The sequence below is a fragment of the Astyanax mexicanus genome, chromosome 7 (assembly GCF_023375975.1).
Source record: "Astyanax mexicanus isolate ESR-SI-001 chromosome 7, AstMex3_surface, whole genome shotgun sequence".
Lineage (NCBI taxonomy): Eukaryota > Metazoa > Chordata > Actinopteri > Characiformes > Acestrorhamphidae > Astyanax > Astyanax mexicanus.
The window spans coordinates 12,599,070-12,622,532 of NC_064414.1; the positions used below are offsets into that span (position 1 = coordinate 12,599,070).

Here is a 23,463-nt window from a genome sequence, read left to right on the forward strand (position 1 = left end):
CCGTTTATATGGGATACATGATTTAATTTTCTTCTTTTTTACTGACTCGTTTTATTATATGTTTAAATGATTTTTTACATGCTTTTTCTTTGACTGTACTTTTATGCCTTTGTATTTTTTCACTGCTATTTAGTGTGTCTTTAATTTTGATCCCTGTTTATATAAACTTTACATTTGCTTGTGCCAATTTTATCATAAAAGTAAGTTGTTTCACTCAGTCAATCAGATCATCACATACATACAGCACTACTGTCACAGCTTAGCCCATGTCTGTCTTGTTTCTCCCTCATTTGGTCTCTTGTGCTCCTGCCCCTGTTTTCACCTGTCATATTTCCCAGCCATGTGCTACTGTTGTGTTTTGGTCCTGTCTCCTCCCTAGCCACACCCTGTCATCAGTTATTTGTAACCCCGCCCCCTCTTGATTGATACTCAGGTGTTTCCAGTTTCCTGTTCCCTCCTCCTATATATAAGCCTCTTTGTTTCAAGTCTTCTTTGTCTAGTGTTTTGTTGGTTTGTTTGCTGTTCGTAGTCTTGTCAGGTTTGTTACATGTCTCATGCTGTTTGTTAGATTCCTGTTTTCAAGTTTAGTCTTCCCATAAGGACAACATCATCCTGAAGTTTGCAGATGACACCGCAGTGATAGGATGTATCAGTGGCGGAGATGAAGCGGCTTACAGGAGGGAGGTGACAAGACTGGTGTCATGGTGTGAGGACAACAACCTCGCCCTCAACACAGACAAGACGAAGGAGCTGATAGTGGATATGAGGAGGGAGAGGAGACCTCATCAGCCACTGTTCATCCGGGAGCTTGAAGTGGAGAGGGTGAACAGTTTTAAATACCTGGGCATCCACATCAGTGAGGACTTCACTTGGACATTGAACACCACACAGCTGGTCAAAAAGGCTCAACAGCGGCTGTACTTCCTGAGGAGGCTGAGGAAGTTCAGGATGTCTCCCAAGATACTCTGCAACTTCTACAGCTGTGTTATTGAGAGCCTCTTGACCAACTGTATCACCGTGTGGTACGGCAACACTACTGCAACGGACCGTACACGCCTGCAGAGAGTGGTAAAGACTGCGGAGAAGATCATCAGAACTCCACTGCCCTCTCTGCAGAGCATCTACCACCAGAGAGTCCTCAGGAGAGCTGCCTCCATCCTCAAAGACTCTACCCACCCCCAGCAAGGACTGTTCACTCTTCTGCCTTCAGGCCGGAGGTACAGAAGTGTGAAATGCAAAACCACCAGGCTAAAGAACTCATTCTTCCCCACTGCTACCAGACTCTTGAACCTACCTCAGAAATAACCATTCACATTATTCTCTACACGTCAAGGACATTTCTCAGAGACGCATGCTTACTTTACTTTGCAAAATTTTATAATTGCCCTACTGAACCTTTTGCACTTTTTTCATATTCCACTGCTGTAGATAACATGTACGTACTTGTAAATAATATCCATACCCCATTACTGCTTTCATGTATATATTTCCATCATGGATGTAAAGTTAACACTAATTAATATTTATATTTTGTTTTTTATTCTTTCTTTATTGTATATTTTCTATTTTTATCTTTATGCGGCATACTTGGCGAGGGGCAAAGAAAGAATTTTATTGTACGAGGAAACTTGTTTCTTACTGTGCACATGACAATAAACTCTTTGAACTTGAACTTGAACTTAGTTTTGTATTCAGTGTAACTTTGCTTTAACATGTTTGTTTGTTAGTTTGTTTTAGTTTGTTTATTTAATACATTTAATTATATTCTTCACTTACGTCCATCCCCTCCTCTCACTTATTCCACACTGTTGGTTTATCAGTTTTAAAAATCCTAAAAAAAAAAATGGAACAATAAAAATGACCTAAAAATGAAACAAAATACTTTGCTTGTCTTTCATAAACTGGCTACTCTATATACTGTACACTGAATCTACTCATCATGAGTCATCATTTAGCTTTAAAATATGTCTAAAGAAATAACGTTATTTATTCAACTTAACTATTATTAAGTTTATATAAAAGTTTGTTTATATACTTAACTGTTTATTTTTCTGTTTATTCCTAAATTTTCTTCGGGATAAATAAAGTATCTATCTATCTATCTAGTATTGTAGGTCTTAGTTATTTATGAAAACTTTGTACAAAACTGGTAATGGCTTCATCAACTTTTCTAGGAAATATAGGAACACAGAAATAGATCAAACTATCTTTTTGACTTTTTAAAAATTTGCCACCACTGGTACCATAATCCTGTGGTAGAACACAAGAGTGAGAACTTTAGCACCAGGTCAACATACCATCATCCTCAGCAACTCAGGATAATGGTAACTTACTCTTACAACCTACAACACCTGGCAGCTAGCCAATGTAAAAATCAAAAATGAATATCCAAGAGAAAGAGCTTTGCCCAAAAGACGACGCATACTCCATATGCAAAAATAGTGGCAGGAGCCAATTGGAAACAAGTAAATTTTATGAATCCAATGAAAAATCTTGGAGCATGTGAAGTAAACCAAAAGTATGCTTAAATCCCTTCCTTCGTTATCTCATCAAATACTTTTTAAGGTGTTTGTTCTAGAAATATGAATATGTTTAGTTACATGAGCCAGCAAGTTTACATTACATGATAAAACTAGCTCATCATAAAAATCTTATTTTTTTAAATGAAACTCTGAATGAAATATTTTCAATGGTATTTTCCTATTAAACTCAGAGAATACTGAGTACTGAGTCAACTAGATACCCTTAATTGCTTAAGTATGTTGGATACGTTATAATTATAATAATATAAATCTTTCACTTAGTTACTAAGGCATATAAAAGAATAAGAGATTACATATCACATTTATAGTCAGCTTCAGATATAATCACAGCTGTACTTTAAATACCAGTAAACACCAGTTTACGCTTTTTTGAAAGATGAAAAAAGGCTTTTATTTACAACAGTATTGCACAAGTTCAGCACAGCAAATTTCAGTGCAAAAACAAACAAAACAAGACAATAAAAAACAAGTTTGTGCTACAAATGTACTGGGTCTGCGAGGTGGAGTCAGATCAGTTTATCTGCGGGTGCTGAGTGCAGTGAGCATCAATTCTAGTTTCACTGAAGTAGGATGCAGTTTGGCCTGAAAATCATGATCTGTAATATTTGTTCTGGACTTTAAAAAGAACTAAATATATAAATCTACCAGGGCTTCAGATGCATAATACACAGACATGAATAACAACAGAGATTACGGACTTTTCTGCTTTGGACAGAACGTAGAAAAAAAAACGGATCTTTGGTCTGACTGATAAACCTGAAACAGCCAAGCTGAAACAGCCTGTTTTATTGATTTGGCAAATATATATGACTGAACTAATAAACACATATCAATAACCCTTTGCAATAAGGGTACATTAATTATCAGTACTTACAAAGACTTACAGAATGTCTCAACTAATTATTAACAGACAGAAGGGGGGAAATCACAGGGCATTTCACTTCAGTAAGTCTAATTGAGGGGCTAATCTTAGGGAATTTAGAGCACATATGTTTCACTAGAAATATCTATATATGACATATATATGACATCACATATCAAAGAACAAAAACGATACAATATATTACAATACCAATATTTTGTTCCACCCCTAGCTGACAACAATTAAGACATTATTATAAATCATTATAAATGCTTAACTAATGTCTTGATTCATTATTATTTAAAGCATTCTTAACCATTAACCGTTAATATTAATGTTTCATAATGTCTTAATTAGTATCAATTAATAATTATTTGAGACATTAAGTACTGTAAAGTAACTTACTGTAAAGTTTTGCCCACATATTTGCACTGTGTCCATATTACTCCATATCATTCATTAACACAATTCATAATTTATGACAAACACTTAAATTAAGTGCCAAGAGCTTCGGTCTGGAGAATATGACCTGAGACTACAAGGAAACGACAAGTCGCAAGGAAACAGGAGTCAACAGATCAAGAGCCTCTGCAGGGTGTAGCTATGGACTGATTCAGGAATGAAGCCGATTTTGTTCTAAGAAGATCCACAGGTATAAACCCCCTGAGTCACTGAGGCTAAGTTTACTCAAGATTCTTAAATCAAGTTTCTCTAATTTCCAGACTCATCAAGTCATTAAGGCAGCTTTTCATCAAAAGCCAAAGTTAAAACTTCAATAGAGCTTCTCACTTGATTCCAATGATTCTCCTGAATCGCCTTAATCTGGCTGTTTTTTTTTCTTTTTCATTTGACCAAAGGGGTGATAAATTAAAATAATAATATGTTGAGATTAAAATAACATTTCAGTGGAGGAGACACACAGCTAAAAAAATGTTGGTTATTAGAGCGTTTTCTGAATGTTGCAATTAATGTCTTTAGAACGGTTACTCTGTCAAGTTTTCTGGATGTTCTTATGTTTTTTATTTAACATTTTTTAAAATGGTTTTAGTAAAACTGCTTAAACATAATTTGTGTCAATGTAAAAAGTTTTACTTTTAAGAATGTTTTTAACATTTCCATTATGTTATTATTCATCTATCTGGGAATATTATGTGAGAAAAGTTCCGATACTGTTTTGATGCAAACCAATATATCAATATAACCTCCTTCCTGGAATATAACCCTGCTGGAACCTTGTCAAAATGGTGCTTAACATTTTAATTTCATAAAAATTCTGAAGCTGTTTCCATTTTATTTCATTTCTATTTTCGATTATTTATTTTACTGAAGATAAAGCAGCTGAGATCTGCCTCTGTCAGTGTGTGCACTGTGCTTCTTAACTTCCATCAGTATTAATGACTTGGCATTAAAGCACCGAGGGGCACTAAGCCAAGGCTAACATTTCTCTGGCAGGCAACCTGGTGCAAAATCATACTACCTCCAAAGGCTATTTCTTTTCTGTGTGTTTTTGATACGGTAAAAACGTATGACAGTCTCAAAAGCCACTGTCTTGGACTGTTTGGAGATTTCACTATTCAAACACAAATTACTTAAGCCACCTGTTAATTACCTTGAAGGTTTTGGAAGCGTGTTTGAGGAGGGAAATCACTGAAGTGTACTGACTGTTCACAAATTGACACAACTGAGTAACAATGATAATTGAATACTTTCTGACCTGGTGCCTTATACACTCTTAATAGCCAGATTACTATGCACATTAAATGCATAAAAATTTTCCAAATTACTTAATTCCAAAATAAAAAAAAGGATTTTCATGTATAACTTCACTGCAGACTATTCAAAACAGAAGTGCAAAATTCAATGGAGTCAATAGAGAGATGAAGAACAGGCTAAACTACACTACTGCTGACTGACTAACATCCACTTCAATAATAATTATAAAAAAAGTACATAAACATAAATACATATATGCAAATAAATACAGACGAGAGGTGAGATACAAAAAAAAACAATTAAACCAAATGAAAACAAATTAAAACCAAATAAATTGGACAAAGAATAAAAAGTGAAGAAGAAGATAAGGGCACCGAGGTGATGAAGGCACATTTTCCACCTCTTGTTGTTGGAGAAAATAACTCTACAGACAGAGAAAGGTCCATTTGGTCCTCTCTATCCAGTGTTAATGGCTCAGTTTTATACATTTATGCAGGAAACACTGCTGATTCCGATTTACGTTCCAGAATTATCGCTTAGTCCCGGCGTGTCCATATGGGGAATGTTGAAGTCAGTAGAGGACAGCTTCCAGAAATGCAAAAAACAAGGAGGAAGAAATTCCATTTATATATATATATATATACACATATATATCTACAGTCTGCTACTGGTCTTGTCTGCTGGGTGCATCGGACGCCCGTCATCTTCTTCTGTGGAGGAACTGTCGGAGACGTTCAATCAGGAGCCCCATCCACAGTATGAAGGCGGGTTCATTTTGTGCAGGAAGTTGGGCACCACCTCCATTTCTGCCTGCCTGTGGAGCAGAGAGATGAAAATTACTTTTCAGATACAGTATCACAGTATAACACCATATTCCAGTCTGCTTTATTATTACGCTTGCTTTCTGACAAAGTTAAAAGTCAGTTGAAAGTGTGTTGAGATTACATGTATACTGTAATTGTGTTATGAGCATATTAAATAATAAAAAACATTAATGTAACTGTCCTGGGTTAATTCTTTATGTAAAGTTTAACACTAATATTTTAATAATATTTTATTAAAGGTATGTTCCTTGTACAATTAAAGTATTAGTTCTCTAAAACATCTTTCATATCTGAACAAAACCTGTAACTGTAGCTGAAATATTTCTAAACAAAATGATATCAAATGGAATTAAGTTGGGATCTTGTTTATTAGAGCATCTTTGATACATTATCATGATGCATTGCCCACGATAAAGATAATGAAGATATCATGAGACTGTAATGCAATGCTTAATATATAACAAGAACATTTTCTATGATACTTTAAGCCATCTGTGTTACTGAAGAGAATAAATTACTCCTAAATAAGCAACTACCAGGAATTATGGATTTATTGGTGTCAGTTTCACAGAATTTCACAATCAATATTCTTCACCGCAGGATTACTCTATTTATTTGATAAGCACAACCACATGGAGTAACTTTAGTTAAAGTGTTAGGGAGTTTAGAGTGCCTATGTTTTAATAAAAATATCAAGTGATACACAGCCCTACTGAACAGTAAGATACACAGCCCTACTGTCCAAGCACAAATAAAGACACTGAAGGAATCGCACAGTTATCAAAGTTAGCATGCAGGCAGTCAGGAATAAAAAACATTAATGCTAGCGCTAGCTGCCAGCTTTGTGTCAGGCTCTCAGACTGGGCTTTTTTAGCATCGTCAGAGGCCAGCGGTACTCCAGCTAATGAAATGGAGTCTCCTTGTTAAAGACAGATTGGCTGTGTAAGACCTGGCAGCAGTCTGGCTAAACCAGGTGGCCTCTTTTGGCCTGGCGTTTCTGGCCTAGTTTCATGCTAAGCGCACAGAGTGACCGTGATAAGAACAGGGCATTTCCCCCCAGGACTCTTGTCAGGAACTCGTGAGGAAACACACTCCAGAATGAAAAAAGGAAAAGAAAAAAAAACCTTTCCTGTGCTGAATAAAAGCGGGGAGAAAAACATCAGACTCGGGGAGCTGCCTCTACCTCACCTCCAGGATAATAACCTTGCCTGCAGCCAACAGGTTCCAACGAAAGCCGGTAACAATTAACGATTTAAGATATCACCAAAATAACAAGAGAATTAAAACCTGAATTAAGGCAGGTGCGAGTGATTGGACAGGAAAGAGACCCAAAGGGAAGCTGACCCAAAGCATGTGGTCTGAATTAACCTCAATGATGGCACTCAGCTAAAAGAGGGATTTTAATAAACAAATACAGAGGGTGAAAAACAAGAGGGAGGTTTGATTCAGTAAAAACTGAGCCAAAAACCACAACGTGCCCAAGGAGCGATTGTGTTCTCTGCCAGAGGAAACAGGTGAGGAGGAAGTGGAGTAAAAATGAAAGGAGTTTTAACCCTGTAGTGTGGATAGAGGGGAGGGGGGGTCAGAGAGAGTGAGAGAGCAAGAGAGTCATTAACTCAGCATGAATGAATGGTGTTCGAGAAGGAAAGTTTTAATTTCTAACAGTTACACTTTCTCGGGCAGCATTCGCTCACTCAGAGTGCGAGAGTGATCCAGTGCCAAACCACATATCACTTTGAGTCAATGACTTTCAAAACATGTTCACCAGACCAAAGCAATGCTTCTGTGAAAGTTTCAAACAAGCTGCATGCAGAAGTTTTAAGTTGTAACTCTACAAATATACCTTTCATGTTGTCAAATATACCCTACTAAAAATATCATACTTACTACGTCTGATCATTACACAAACAGGCATAATAGAAGGCATTTAGCTTTTATTTCACTACATTTACATTATTAGAACTATTGTGTTCTTTTTTTCTGTCTAAATAAGACCTGGAGAAGCTGGACTGATTACTGTTAAAGTCTCCTGCTCTTCGCAGCTTCAGATGGTTCAGAATGAAGCAGCCTGGGTTCTCACAAGTTTTTATGTCTCTGTTTGTATGTATGTAAAGCACTTTTAATTTGCCATTGTTTATGAAAGGTGCTACACACAAAAATACTTGCCTTGCCTTTTAAAATCACGCCTGAAAGTATTCTGATGTCTAAACAGTTAAGTTTGAATGTTAACTATTGTGAAGCTCATCTCCAGAGACAGAACGCAGCTAAATGACAGGGGGAGACATCCCTTTAATCAAGTCCAATTAGCTGATGTACCACTGAAAAGCAGAAAGACAAAAACACTGCAGTTACAGAACAGGACTTGTTTTCTGGTTCACTACTTCTGTGTATATCTTCACAAATCCTCACCATATGGGATTCAGTCATCTTCTTTTAATGGTATCTTCAAACGAAGTCGGTATTTCATGAATATGACGTGTTTGATGTGCCACATTTCTGCTCTCTGTCTAATACCAGCCCAAATAGCTCCTTTATTCATGTGAATTTAAGACGGCCACAAGATGGGTGGGGAAAAAAACGCAGGTCCACCCTAGCTGTAAGTTTCACAACTGTCTGATGATGGCAATGTTCTCCATCCATGTCAAAGGTAAAGCCTCTGTACAGGGGTCTGTAAGATGTGCCTCGAAAGTCTCACTTTAGTATGTGTGCAGGTTTGAAGCTCTTTTGTGTGTGATTTGAGCCTCATTTAGCTGTTCCACAGATTCCACAGTGGTTTAGCGGTTAGCCTGTTAGCTAATGCTATCTAGTTAGCTAGCTAATTAACTAAGACTGCACTCTCTCAAACACAGGTTTTTATCATCAGTTCTCAGGTTAGTTAGTCAGAAACAGCTGTACTGAGGCTAGCTTAGCAACTGAGCTTCAAAACCAACACCACAGAAAAAAATGATAATTTCTGTGTTCACATCTAAACATTTATAAGTGGAATTTCAGTCAGACTAATTGGAGTGTGTTCTGTGGTAAACAGAATTAAAGCTATCATGCTAGCTAAGTGAAGTCTTCTGATTAGCTGTGCGGAGCATTTGTATATGGTCAGACTGTTAGCCTGTTAGCTAATGTTAAATAACTAAGTGAGCTTCAGAATCAACACCACAAGAAAAACAATAAAAACGCCCATTTCAATGAGTTAATAAGTTCTGTTCGTCCCGTCACTCTACTAATCTCATTTAAACATTTATAAGTTAAGTTTCTTTGTGTGCAGTGTTTATTTAATCTGTAAACAAACACATTTTTGTATTAGATTATATTTCAGTTTAGAAATAACCCTTAATTTGATGGTATTATAGTCATAGAACTTGCACAGTTTATGTAAATCCCTGCCCACGGTAATACCATATACCACGGTAGTGTTTTGACATGGTATGACGGTATGAAAAAAAGTGCATACTGCCCGACCCTACCCTGAACGCAGGTGCAGATAGAAACTTTTATTTTGTATTAATAGTTTCATACATTTTCAAGAAACACAAAAAATCTATTTTGTAAAACTATAACTTTCCATGACCCTGATTTTGTATATAATAATAATAGTGTGACAAAATAAAAATCTTAAAGTAAGGTAACAACAGAAACATACCGGTACCCCAAAACTAAAGTGCAGCATATGTATATATTGCATGCATATAAATAGTTAATAGTAAAAACTCAATAAAACCAATAGTAAATAGCAAAACAAATACAAAGTAGATGCTTTCAAACATATCGTTTTTTAGTATCACAATATGAAGTTTTTAACATTGTGATATTACTGCATACAGTACAGTTTAATGTGGCCCACCCCACTCCAAGTCATTTCTCAGGGACAATGGGAGCTGGTGCACAAAAGCAACGTGCGAGAGCTGCAGGAGAACACATGCAAGAAAAACAGAGAAGCCACAAGCGAACAAAAGCCAGAGCGCTGCAAAACAACCCTCTTAGGCCAGGCTAACCGCCACAGCATGGACAGGATGACATGCAGTTTAACTAACTGACTAATACATCTGCAGATGGCTGCAATTGCCAGAGCTGGTAAAAAAAATAAAGTATATTTAAATGTAGTTACTACTCAAGTGCATGTGCTTTCAGTTTATGTGAAGGAATGCCATGTGACACACACACACACACACACAACAGAACAACAGAAAACACTTTATTTATGTTTGCTGTGCTTACAAAATACTAGCATGCTTAAATTAGCCCTCGGTTGTATAGTGTTTAGTGTAATCTATTTTGTAATCTAACTTACTTATTCGAGTGCCTTGACTCATTCCTGACTAATTCATGTTCAAACTGGCTCAGTCGATGCATTATTACAATAGTCACTCAAATATAACAACACAACCAATCTTTTAATTCAACCAGAGTCTCAACCAGAGCGACAGAAATTTGGGAAAAGAAGAAGCAGAAGCAACATATCAACTGGGACAAAATATCAGTATTGCAATATATCTTACTATTTTTGTTTGCAATATTATTTGATACTTGGCATCAAATATGCATATTTTTATTGAAACACAGGCTCTCTAACTCCCTAAGTTACTGCTTCATTACTCCAAGTGGTGGCGCTAATCAAATATATAGGGTAAACCTGTGGTGAAGAATATTGGTTGTTAAATTCTGTAACACTGACACCAATAAATCCAGAATTGATATTTACTTATTTAGAAATGTGTTATCCTCTTTAGTAACACAGATGCTGAAATGTATCGTGGATAACTGTCTTGTGATATCACAGATATCTGTGTATCACAGAATCCCACCATCATGATAACGTTATTGTGGGCAACGTGTTGTGATTTACATAATGCTACATCTTGCTTGATACAAAAGGGCGATTTGCAATATTACTGTTTTTTATAACAAATTCACCCAGTGCCATATATTGTTTTCCAATTTTCAATACCGTGTAGTCCTATTCCCACTCCTTATATATATAATGTATTTACATGTATTAATTCTTATTGTTTGGCCTTGGTGACCCGTGAATCCAGTCATTTAGAATTTTAAAACAACAATCAGAGCTCCCTCCACGCGGTAGTGTCTCAACTAAGAAACAGAAATGGTGTTAGACACTGAGCATGTTAATACTGCCAAACAACATGTCTGAACATAAACGCTTCACCCATCTCCTGAGAGGTGGCCATGTGAGTCAATAGAAACTTCAGCAGCTGCAGTGGCCCACACTGTTCCGCTCTCGGGGGGGAAGAGGCTTTACAACAAAAGAGCGCTGATGCACAGCACTGACAAAGGTCCATCATGCATTACACTGGGCTGGAACAGCGAGCAGGCAGCGAGCAGGCAGAGGCCAGACATCTGCTCTGCATTAGCGCTGGGTCTGCTTACTATTATGGAGTGTTTTGCCTCTCACACAACTGGTTTTTATCTAACCCCTTGCCAAAGTAAAGTACATTTCTGACCTTAAAACTGTCAAACTCTTATTTCTTTTTTGATATACACTGCTTTTTTAATCTTTTCTATCTGCTGAGTTCCAGTAAAGCTCATCAATACTGGATGTCTTAGTGGTGGCATCACTAAGTGGATAAAGGATTGGGTGTCTTAATATGGGAATTCTGGACAGATGGACAAATTATGTTTTTGCAAGAGCCAGCTTCCAAAGCACATCTATAGATAAACATTCAGCTTTTCCAGAGTACAATACAAAAATTAAAAACCAGTCTGACAATCTGTTAAAGGTCACCTTCCGTCGTTTTTTCTTTCATTTTAAAATGTCTAGTTGTGGTCTCTAGTATGAATGAATGACATGTGAGCCGTTTTTGTAAAAAAAAAGTGCTCAGGTGTCTCTGTATAGCTCTTTTTTAATGGACTGTTTTAGGGGTGTGTCCAAAATGACCGGATTCCAGCTTTGCTCATGAATATTCATACATGCCAACAGCATGCAAATATCTCTCCTCTGATTGGCTAGGAGCACTGCGACGCCCCTCCACCGCTCTGCCGCTCACTGCCTCCCACCTCCTAACTGATGAGCGGTGATGTTGCGTCGCTTCAGCTCCGCCTCTGGGAGTTTCTCGAGCCAAGGTGGGCTGGTCTGTGAGTTTCTGCCTACGTAGGCAGAAAGATAATTCAAAATTCACCCGTTTTTCGGAGGGGGGGAGGGGGGATTTCTTTGCTTAGCTCCTGCAGACAATGGGGGCTGCAAAACAGTTTAATGTGCAGGTGTACACATTCAACTCGGAGAAACCTACTGTATTCCACAAAAAACAAGAAAAATCGGATTTTCGCGGAAGGTGACCTTTAATGTTTATCTGCTGACCTAATAAAGTGGAGAGAAACAGAGTGACGTAAACTGAGCTAGGGTGAGGCAGAGCCAGGTAAAACAAGGTAGGGTGACACAAAGTGAGGTAGAATGAGGCAGAGTGTGCTAGAGAGAGGTACACTGGAATGAGATAGGGTGAAGTAGAATTAAATAATGAGGTAGAGCGAGGTAAAGACGAAGTGAGTGAGATGGAGATAGTGAGAGTTAAAGAGAGAATGAGGCAGAGTGAGGTAGAAAAAGTAAAGAAAGCATTAGAGTAAAGTAGAGAGATGGAGTGAGGTAGAGTGAGTTAAAGAGAGGTACAGAGAGTTAAGCGTGAGGTAGAAAGAGTTAAGAGTTGGAGTGAGGTGGAGAAAGCTAAAGTGAGATAAAGAGAGTGAAAAGTGAGGTAGAGAGATTGTTAAGAGAGTTAGAGTGAGGTAGAATGAGGCAGAGAGGTAAGAGTTAGAGTGAGGTAGAATGAGACAGAGAGAGTTAAGAGTTAGAGTGAGGTAGAAAAAGATAAAGAGAGTTAGAGTGAGGTACAGAGATTGTTGAGAGTTAAAGTGAGGCATTAGAGTGAAGTAGAGAGAGATGGGATTGAGGTAGAATGAGTTTAAGAGAGGTACAGAGAGTTAAGAGTGAGGTAGAAAGAGATGAGAGTTGGAGTGAAGTAGAGAAAGCTAAAGTGAGATAAAGAGAGTGAAAAGTGAGGTAGAGAGATTGTTAAGAGAGTTAAAGTGAGGTAGAATGAGGCAGAGAGAGTTAAGAGTTAAAGTGAGGCAGAAAATAGAATAGTAGAATGAGACAGAGAGAGTTAAGAGTTAGAGTGAGGTAGAAAATGATAAAGAGAGTTAGAGTGAGGTACAGAGATTGTTGAGAGTTAAAGTGAGGCAGTATGAGGTAGAGAGAGTTCATTTGAGATACAGAGAGTTAAAAGTGAGGCAGAATGATCTACAGAGAGTTAATTCAAGATTTAAAAGTGAGGTAGAGAGACTGTTAAGAGAGAGATAGAGTGAGGTAGAGAGATTGTTGAGAGACAGGTAGAGTGAGGTAGACTGACATAGAGAGAGCGGGAGTGAGATACACAGACTTAAGAGTGAGGTAGAGTTCCACAGTGACCTCTTATACCAATCTACTTCTTATCCAGGAAAAAATCAGTGCAGCCAAGCCAAGTGCTGAACAACCTTAAGAATCATATTAAATGTGAAATTCAGTGGAACTGAGACCAATAAATCCATAATTCCTGGTATTTATTGATTTAGGGGTATTTTATCCTCTTCAGTAATACAGATGTCAAGAAGTAGAGGATTGTCTTGCGATATATTGAGTATTGTGATTTCATCGTTATTGCGGGTTCATCTTTACCATGGGCAACGTATTGTAATAATATTGTATTGGTAGATGCCCTGTGATTCCCACCTCAAGTACAGAGGTAAAAACACATAGAGGCTCTTAAAGCAAACACTGACAGCTTTTACATGTATAGAATTGATAAACAAAACAACAGGAACAATGGAAAATCCCTCTTTTCCTTGATCAGCTCCACTCTGACGCTGACTAAGAGCAGATCAGCCTGGGCGCTAAGTGCGTCTTTATGGCGCTGTTCAGAATGACCCAGTGGATAATTAGAGCCCAGAGTCTAAACACAGGCTGAGCATAATGAAGTCAGCTCATCTCAGTCACACACAAACCCTCCATGCAACACCCTCAGCCCCCCTCTTCTCTCTGCAACTACTCCCACCATGCCATCTGCACCATGCCACTGCCTCTAGTAATAAATTACTGTACTACTGTATTCATAAACATTCAGCTCTGTAATCTTTCACACATAAAGCAGATATAGGATTAATTTGTGTACAAAAGCTTAGCTTTTAATGTCAAGAGATGCATGTAATACATAGATGTAACCTTTAGGTTGTACAAAAACATCATATGTATGTCCAAAACAGAGCAGATTGGGGTGGGAATCACTGGCCATCTCACAATATGATACTACCATGAGACATTGCCCATGATATCGATGATATACTCAATATATCACAAGACAATTCTGTACGATACTTTGTATAAGTAAATAAACAAATACCACGAATTATAGATTTATTGGTGTCAGTTTCACAGAACTGTACCTCCAATATGAAACAATGTACAACAAAGTGCATAGCTAAGCTTCCATGTGTCTCATTAACACACACACACACACTGATTGCAGCTCTTCCAAGTGTGGCATTATCATTCCAATGCTGTAAAATAGCCATTAACTGTCATAAATTAGAACATTTCTGCTGCTGTTAAAATGTGTAGGCAGGATTAAACGCTAGAACTTCGCTACACTAAAATTATTTTAAAATGATATTCTTATTAATGGACTACACAAAAGACTGCTGGACACTGTATCCTCATAAATCACACCTGCATATTAAACAGATTTGGCCAAAACAAGCAAAAACTAAAATCCAAAATGATTCAGTGATCTTATACCATATGTATTTATTTATGGTAAACAGACAATGCACATAGTCATTAATGTTTTATGGGCTTTGAAATAAATCAGCCAGGTTGCCCGTCTGCCAGAGATTTGTGGTTGATCTTTATGTTTGTGACTCAAGTAACACCATCCAGCCAGACCACAGAAACTCTGTAACAGCGAGCAAAGCACACCCTGTACACCAGCGCATCAAACACGGAACACAGAAGGTGGAACATACACCACTGCACCCGTTCTGCTTTTACTTACCCACATCTTATTTACTTCTACATGGAGTTAAAGGAAAACATAACTAAAGTCCAAACAACCATGACAGATAAGACTGTGCCCTCGTTGGTCCTGATCTGAGTATTAGTCATTTTCTTGACATTTTCCTGGTATCTCCAGTTTAAACAGATACTGTATCTGTGGTATGTGCTTTACAGCCAGCTCCCTAAAGCATTTAAACTGTCATGTGACTGAAAAGTGAATCACTGAATCAATGAGGTCAGTTACACTATATTGCAAAAAAGTATTTGCTCACTGGTCGCTGCACACATATGAACTTGAGTGACATCCCTTTCTTAATTGATAGGGTTTTATATGTCAGCCCACCCTTATCACAATGTTTAGGAGTGTGTTTATGGGAATTTTTGACCAAGGTCAGACATTGATGTTGAAAGAGAGGCCCTTGCTCACGTTCTCTATTGGGTTCTAGTGGGTTGAGGTCAGGACTCTGTGCAGGCCAGTCAAGTTCTTTAACACAAAATTTGCTTATCCATGTCTTAATGCATGTATTTGTGCACTGGTGTGCAGTCATGTTGGAACAGAAAGGGGCCATGCCTAAATATCTTACTATGATCAAGATTGTTTTTCACTAGAAAAAAACACACCATAATAATCCCCCTCCACCAAACTGTACACTTGGCATAATGAAGTCAGAAAAATACTGTTCTCCTGAAATCTGCCAAAACCAGACTTGTCCATCGGATTGTGAGACGGAGAAGTATGATTCTTCACTCCACTGCTTTAGAGGCATCTTTACACCACTGTATCTGACACTTTGCATTGAGTGTGATGTAAAGCTTAGATGCAGCTGCTCAGCCAGAAAACCCATTCCATTAAGCTCTATTCTAAACTCTACTGTTCTTGAGCTAATCTGAAGGCCACGGGGCCACATGAAGTTTGGAGGTCTGTAGTGATTGTCTGAATCTCTATGCACTATAACTCCTCAGCTTCTGCTGACCCCGCTCCGTTATTTAACACTGACAGAGTGAGTTGCTGTGGTTCCCAGTCGATTCCACTGTGTTATAAAATCACTGACAGTTGGCTGTGGAATATTTAGTAGTGAGGAAATTTCACGACTGGACCTGCATCCTATCACTGTACCACACTTTCACTAATGTTTGTAGAAGCAGTCTGCATGACTAGGTGCTTGGTTTTATATGCCTGTGGTCTTAGAAGAGATTGGAACACCTGAATTTCTTGATTTGGATGGGTGAATGCTTTTGGCAATATTGTGGATCTCTTATCACTTTTGTGTTCCAGAGCATAAATGCTTTACAAATAATTGACAGCCATACAAATAAAAAAAACATTCACGAGAACCTTGTTGTAGGTACCACTGGGCTCTTAAAACCTTAAAAGCTCCATATTATTTGTACACTTGCAAGATAAAATAAATAAAACAACAGAAACTTGAGGAGGCTTTAAAAAGAGTTTGTTTTTTTAAGATATGTTATGCTGGAACAATATCTAATCTATTTTAGAAAGCTAAACAAATTAAACAATGATGAACAAGAGAGAGATAAGGAGCTATTTGCATATAGCGCTCACAGTTGGGCTTCCAATCCAACAACATGTTTACTCTAAAAGGCAGCAAGACAGCGCCAAAGTGTATCTGATATAAAGCCATATACCAATGCTGGTGGTGATGAAGATATATTTATATATATATATATATATATTTAATAAAAAGTTTGAAATAAGTTAAACATTGTAATTATTTAATTCTAAGGATTCTAGCACCAGTTTTTTTTTTTACCAGTTTTTGCAGCTTAAAAGTCACTACAGTCGTCATGGCTTTAGAATAATATGAAAGATGATTTAAAAACTGATGAACGCAATCATAAACATCTCATGCACTGTGATGTATAATAAATGCATAATGAATGTCTGACGAATGCTATCAAGCTCCTCAAGCTCTATAAAGTTCTTTTGATGCTTCATATGACAAATCATTAAATAAAAATGCTAAAATACATCTATTATCAAGAGGCATAAATCCCAGCACAGAAAACAGAGCACACAGTGCGCCTCATCAGAGCCATTCCCGCAGGAGAGAACCTTGATTTTTGACTGTAAATGAAGTGACGCAATATTCAGAAATGCAGTCAAGAATATACATGACTCCTTATAAATACACTCCGTGAGCTACAGCACTCACCTGCAGCGACACATGAAAGGCTTTTGATATTCTCCCACATTTAATGCTTTCAGCATGGCAACTATCCAGCTCCTGATAATGAACCCTGACAGATAAGTAGATTTCTCAGACAGACTGTTCCTTAGAATGTACCAAGTACACTGCTATTGCTCCGCCATATGAAATATTTCATCATCGAGATCATGTGTGCTTAGGGCTGGACAATATATGGACAAAACTTATGTCCAAATATATTTTGTAATTTTTGCCAATTTTATAGAATTCTGATATTGATATAAACAGTATAAAAACAACAGCTTGCGGGGTACTTCATCACACACTGAAAGAATACTCTTTCACTCACAGTACAATGATTTTATTTAATTTGTGCTGAACATCATCCAATTCAATTTGTACATTTGGGTCAGTGTTCTTTAAGCCCTAAGCACTCAATATGCTTATTAAAGTATACTGTTCATAAAAAAAGATATCTCGATACAATAAAATATTGTCATACTGCCCACCTCTATGTGCAAGTAAAAGCTGTGAATAAGCTACACCAGCAGACATGTGACTTACCCCTCGGAAGTACAGATCGTTGAATTCATCCCCAATGCGTCGCAACTCTTGCGCGATGTACCAATGCGCTTGCATGTCCCCCGCAGCCGCTGCTCTGTGGGGTGGACAGTGGTTAGGTCCTGGACATAACTCTGCATAAAACAAAGACAAGACCACATTAGTCCAGTTAATCAATCAGTATCCAGGTTTACCAGAACTGTTACCACAGACAAAAGCCATTCTCTTTGTTTCAGTTTAACACTGGTGACTTCAACTGGGCAAAAGGTTCATATTAAACCCTGATGAATTAATGTTTATCTAACATAAAAGGAATTAAATATTTCAAATCTAAGCTTTGATTGTCTAAGATGTCCTTATAGGGACAGGATATGTTTGAGAACAGTCTTCATCAGTCAGACTTCAGATCCTTACAAAGAGAATTATGTTGTTGAATACTGATCATAATATTGATGTTTTGTTAATGTATGTCCATTTGTTGGTGATGCCTCATGATAATCAGCCTTTCCTTAGTGGTGAACTGCACCAGCTCAAAGATTTCAAACACTAAAATATATAAATGAGGCACCAATATATGCATAAACAACAACACAGAAAAAAGAAAAGAAAACAACAGTTTATAACAATTTATAATTTAACCAGCAGTAAATGGTTGAGAACTTTGAGGCTACAATGATATCACAGTCTGAGATAACACAGCATTCATACTCTGAAGCATGCAGTAAATGCAAGCCTGGGTCTGGAGAGTGCACTGAGGCTAAGCGCTAATAATACAACCACAATATAACTGAACTTGCACTGATTCTCCAGCTATGACTCAAGTGAGAACAAGTTTTTACTGTTATTTCTCATGCCCAATCATATTAAGACCATATGCTACTCATTTCCACACACTGCTACACCCGACTCACAGAGACTTTCACTATAAAACATCCTAAATCACACTTGAGATATTACTCAATTACTTTCTCTGCTCTTGCTTTCTTGCCAGAGGCCAATATTACAGACGGTAATATCGTCAGGTCATGACATGCTTTTGTTTCCATGTGAATGAAATAGACTCTTGTACTTGGGTGAATTTGTGAAATGCCCCAATTAGATCTACTTGCTGACAAATGATATGATTGTTTTTTTTGTCTATGTCAAACAAATAATCCCTAGCGCTAACACTACAGTGGGCATCAAACAGTGAAATCAGGCAGAGTCTGGTGCATCTCTCGAAATCAAAACACGTCTAATCTGTATGTGCTGATATGCATGTTCACAATGAAGCCAAACAAGCAGAAGCTCTGGCAGAGTAACCTTCCCGCACATGAGCTCGATGAGAATCCAGATAAGTTAGTGTTAGTTTCCTCCTCCATTAAGAGAGGCCTCTAAGAGACGGGACGCTAGTGAGGCGCTACAGGAAGACACTTTATCATCCTCTGTTATCTTCTGGCACTCAATGGGGGGTAGGAATTGCTTAACATTGTGTCTAGCCATCAACAAAAGACATGGCGCTGTATTTTGACTGCCGGCGGCTCAGTCTCCGGCCTCTCTTCAAACCTCTACAACAGCAGGAATAAATAGAGTCAACAAGCAAATCAGCTACTCCATCACCATCCTCACTATTGTGAGGAGACGTGTCCTGCACTGGTTTAAACATGGGGGTTGCATGATAAAAAAAAAATAACAGAGTCCTGTCTAAAGTGCATACAGACGCACACTGGACACCTAAATTAATCAAGCTTGATCAAAGTAAATATTTTGGCACTTTAGAGACTTTAAATCCAATTTTAAAAACTTTTATTTTCTCATTAAATATCAGCACATTTCAAATTTAACATCTTCTAGGCATTTAAAATGCCTTTCAGTCCCACCTGTTGTTTCTATCATTTTAAAGTTATAGAGAAAGATAAGAACAGGAACCATACCCACAGGAAGCAAAGCTGGATGAAGGGCACGCCAGAAATAAACGACAAATGCTTAAGAGCTGTTCTATGAAGATCAGACCCAAACCAGGTACAACCAGGATCAAACGTGAACGCATGCATACAAACTCTCTAAGAAGAGCATGATGACGTGAGAGACGTGGAGACACCTGGAGACACGTGACTGAGGTCTTGACCTAAGGTGTTCATCCAATACTTGGCCGTCTGGATTCAGTGATAATAAGGGTGTGGAATGATTCCTAACATTCTTATAATAGTAACATACTCCATATGTGCGCGCGTTCGCAGCCCAACAACAACAGCGCGTGCTCGTGTAAAGGAACTGTGCTGAAGGGCGGGCAGCCTCTTACCGAAACTCTGAGCGTCGCCTCGCGCCTCGGAAATGCGCTGAAGGGCGTGAATTATGACTTGGCTAGATGGACTCGGGGTCTGAGTGGACGCGCTGTGCATCAGGAGCGGGGAGCTGGGCTCGCTGTCGAACGAGAAATATCCACTCGAGGACCTGGAGAGAGTTCGGAACAGCGGCGACCGGGTCTGGTAACCGAGAAGGCTATTGTGCAGCGCAGGGGGTCCCCTAACCGGGTCGCCATCGCCGGGCTCAGGCTGCTCGCACTGCTCGGCTCGGGACAATGTTCCGCCGCCCCCGCCGCTCTGGCCGCGTTCCCCCTGCTCCTTTAAGAAGGGTGGGCGGGTGGCCCGGTTTGACGGTCTGCGGGACAAACAAAACAGCAGTAATTACTGTTCTGCATATGCGAAGTGGGCAGGAATATGTAGAGCGTATTATTGTTGCTTGTTTTTGTCGTGTTGTGATATCGAATCCGAATTGTTTTTTTTTTGTTTTTTAGGAAAAATTTGAAATAAAAAGTTCCGAGACCCGTTTTAAGCTTTAAATTTTCTTTCTCTCTCTTTTGTTGTTTTACGATCAGGCTTGGTTTCCCGGACAGGAATTAAGCCTAAATCCTAAATCTAGGACTACACTTTTTTAATTTTGATAACAAATCCCTATTGTCTAATTGTCTAATTTGTGCGCACAAAGAGTTTTTAGCTCTAGCTAATTATGTACGCGAAGAGACGCATAATAGGCAACAAAACAGGCGAAAACTTTAGACAAAGACGCACTTTTTATTTAGCTATATTCGCTACAAATAACCGCGGCGGGCGGCTCGGTAGGCAGGATAGGCTACCGGAGTTAAAGCGCCGGTGTGGTGTTGACTCTCCTCCACGGGTTCAGCCCCCTGCCGAGTTTAACGCGGAGCCGCCGGCTGAAGTGCGTCACAGCTCAGCTCCACACCGAGCCCAGCCAACTTCCTATTTTCTCTATTTCGATGTGAATCCAAAAAAGTAGGCCCAACATCTCCGCCTAAAATAACCCATTCACGCTGCAGCCACTGGGTAAACCGCCTCGCACAGAGCTGTGCTTATATCGGCGGCAAAATGCAGCCTGTCCAGAACAGACACCTGGATAACATCAGCTCACAACCCCGGAGACCGAGAGCCAGCAGTTCCTCAGCGGGACACGCAGCGCTGTGTCTGCCTGAACAACAATCCTACAGAGAGACATGGAGCACATCTCTACTCACAGGAAGCTCCTCAGATTAAATGTTAGCTGAAAAACCGATGGCCGGTTATCTTTAGAAGCAGGCCAGGCGTAAAAAAATAAAGGCTAGAGCGGACAGGTGAGCTCACCTGAGCTCCTCACAGATTAACAGTAACCTGAAGAAACACGAGCACGAGGGAACCCCGCCAAATAGAAACATGCTCCGGGCTTCAGTCACGACTGGAATACGGTTGACGTGACTGCTCGTGAAAAAAAGCCAAACAAAACTCCCCCCTAAAAAGAAAGTTTGACGCGCCTCCTAGCGGTTAGACTGCTTTAAAAACATGCGAAAATAAAAAAATCAACACCGCGTCGCGTGAGTTCCGTCCAGCGATCCAAAACAAAGGCAAATACAACACGATTACGCATCATTTAGATTATACAACAATAGAAAAATCATTGGCTGCTCAGCCAGTATTGCTTATTCCTTGTAATGAAACAACAACAATTCCACACGGAGTATAATAACTCTACACGGTTATTAGATAGAGATTATTACATAGTGTACAAAGTTAATCTCGGGAGACCTGGCTGTCATTCATCTCTGACTAATCCAGCGTTGGTGCAACAGAAAGTTAAACACAGCCAAACAGGTGCTCGCGTGTCCTTTTAACACCCCCCGAAAACTCGCCGGTCTGTTTAAACGCAGCGCTGGCGCTCGGCGAACTGTCCGACTCCGTGCGGGGAAAAGCAGCGCCTGAAGAAAACCTAAGCTATTTTTACTGCAAACTAACTTAACCACCCCGGCCGGCGTACTGCACCGTTCCTTTTTTCGGTCATAAAGAACCAGGCTAATGTTTATTCAAATATGTATTGTACTTGAGGTCCAACAGGAATAATACAACGAGTTTTATCCAAAAATCAATTAATTAATAAATAAATAACTAAAAATAATAAACTAGTATGTGCTTGTATATTTCTGGTTGCTGAAATCAGAGCGGGTTTTTTAGCAGCGTTCACTTCGCGCATAAAAATAAATATGAAGTTTCTGTGCTCGAATACAGATGTATAAATGAGTAATAGAGAAAGTTTTGATGATGCGTGAGTGAAACTCGCTGCCGATTCCGGGCTCGATTAAGTTTCCCAAACTTACCTGGACATTCTGGTAGATCATACGTCTCGGCTGGGCACGGCGAAAGTTAAAAAACAAGACACGCGACAAGAGCGCAAGAAAAATCCGCAGTTCAGAGAATTAAAAAGGACAAAAAAGCGCACAAAAGAAGTCGCATGGAGCAGATGTTCTACTGTAACATTCTCAATCGACAGAAGGCGAGCAGGTTAAAACATTCGGCTCTGTATTGTCGCTAGACTATCAAAAGTTAAAGGCAGGTCCGCGCGGTGTTTTTGGTCTTTTGTTCGCTCGTGCGCTCCGAGAGAAACTTCCTCGCAGCTCCGCGCCTGCAGCTCTCTGCTGAACACCGCCCGCTTCACTCCACAAACACCGTCTCCCACTGACCCCGCCCACGGGCGGGGCTGGGCGTTTCGACCACATCCTCGCTACTGCCCCGCCCACACGTGTTTGATCGATCGGTGGACTCAGGCGACTGAGAACAGAGACAGGTCTGCTGCAGACATGCTGCATACCGACAGTCAGCAGTTTTAAAACTCTCAGCGCTGACCACGTGAGCAAATCATCAGCAGCTTTATGGATTCTGCCTTCTGAAATATATAGTATTGTGTATTTCTGCACTAGATCTTTTCCAGGAGACACACCTTCATGCACATACATATTAGCTCTGTGTCTGATTTAACCCACTCACTTCAACTCTATTTACTCAGTTTCCCAGGAAGTGATTAAGCCTAGTTATAAGCACTATCTGGACAGGATTAGTTTCTCAGGGGGACATCTGTGAAAAATGTTTCACACTTCTGCTCAGTGATAAAACTCCAGGACCCCCTGTCCGGAGAGGGCTAAAGACTATATTTTTGAAAATCCTTTTTCAAAAGGCTGTCTGAGAAAGCACCATAATAATTAAACATTACTAGACAGTAGGCTTAAAAAACACTGATATAAACTAAACCCTATATACGGAATGTACATAGATCTAACAATCAACCATAATATTGTGTATAATAGGGGTGTGACATATCATATCGTATGCAATAATACTGCCAACGTTTTTGAATATTGTGAACGATATTACACCTGAATTTTTGAATATTGTGCCATATCACCCACCCCTAATTATCACATTAGGGTACTAATTTTTTGCTGTGTTTAGCAAAAAAAAAA

General features: G+C 39.1%; 1 protein-coding gene across 1 annotated transcript; it reads right to left on the reverse strand.

Annotated features, from left to right (window-relative positions):
• Positions 1–2,922: 2,922 nt before the first annotated feature.
• Positions 2,923–22,650, reverse strand: bcl2l11 (BCL2 like 11). Its single transcript, XM_007228745.4, has 4 exons — positions 22,324–22,650; positions 19,984–20,342; positions 17,706–17,836; positions 2,923–5,932 (listed from the first exon to the last, which is right to left on the reverse strand). Exons 1-4 carry the CDS (start codon positions 22,329–22,331, stop codon positions 5,819–5,821), a joined length of 612 nt encoding a protein of 203 aa, XP_007228807.1. The 5' UTR covers positions 22,332–22,650; the 3' UTR covers positions 2,923–5,818.
• Positions 22,651–23,463: the final 813 nt, after the last annotated feature.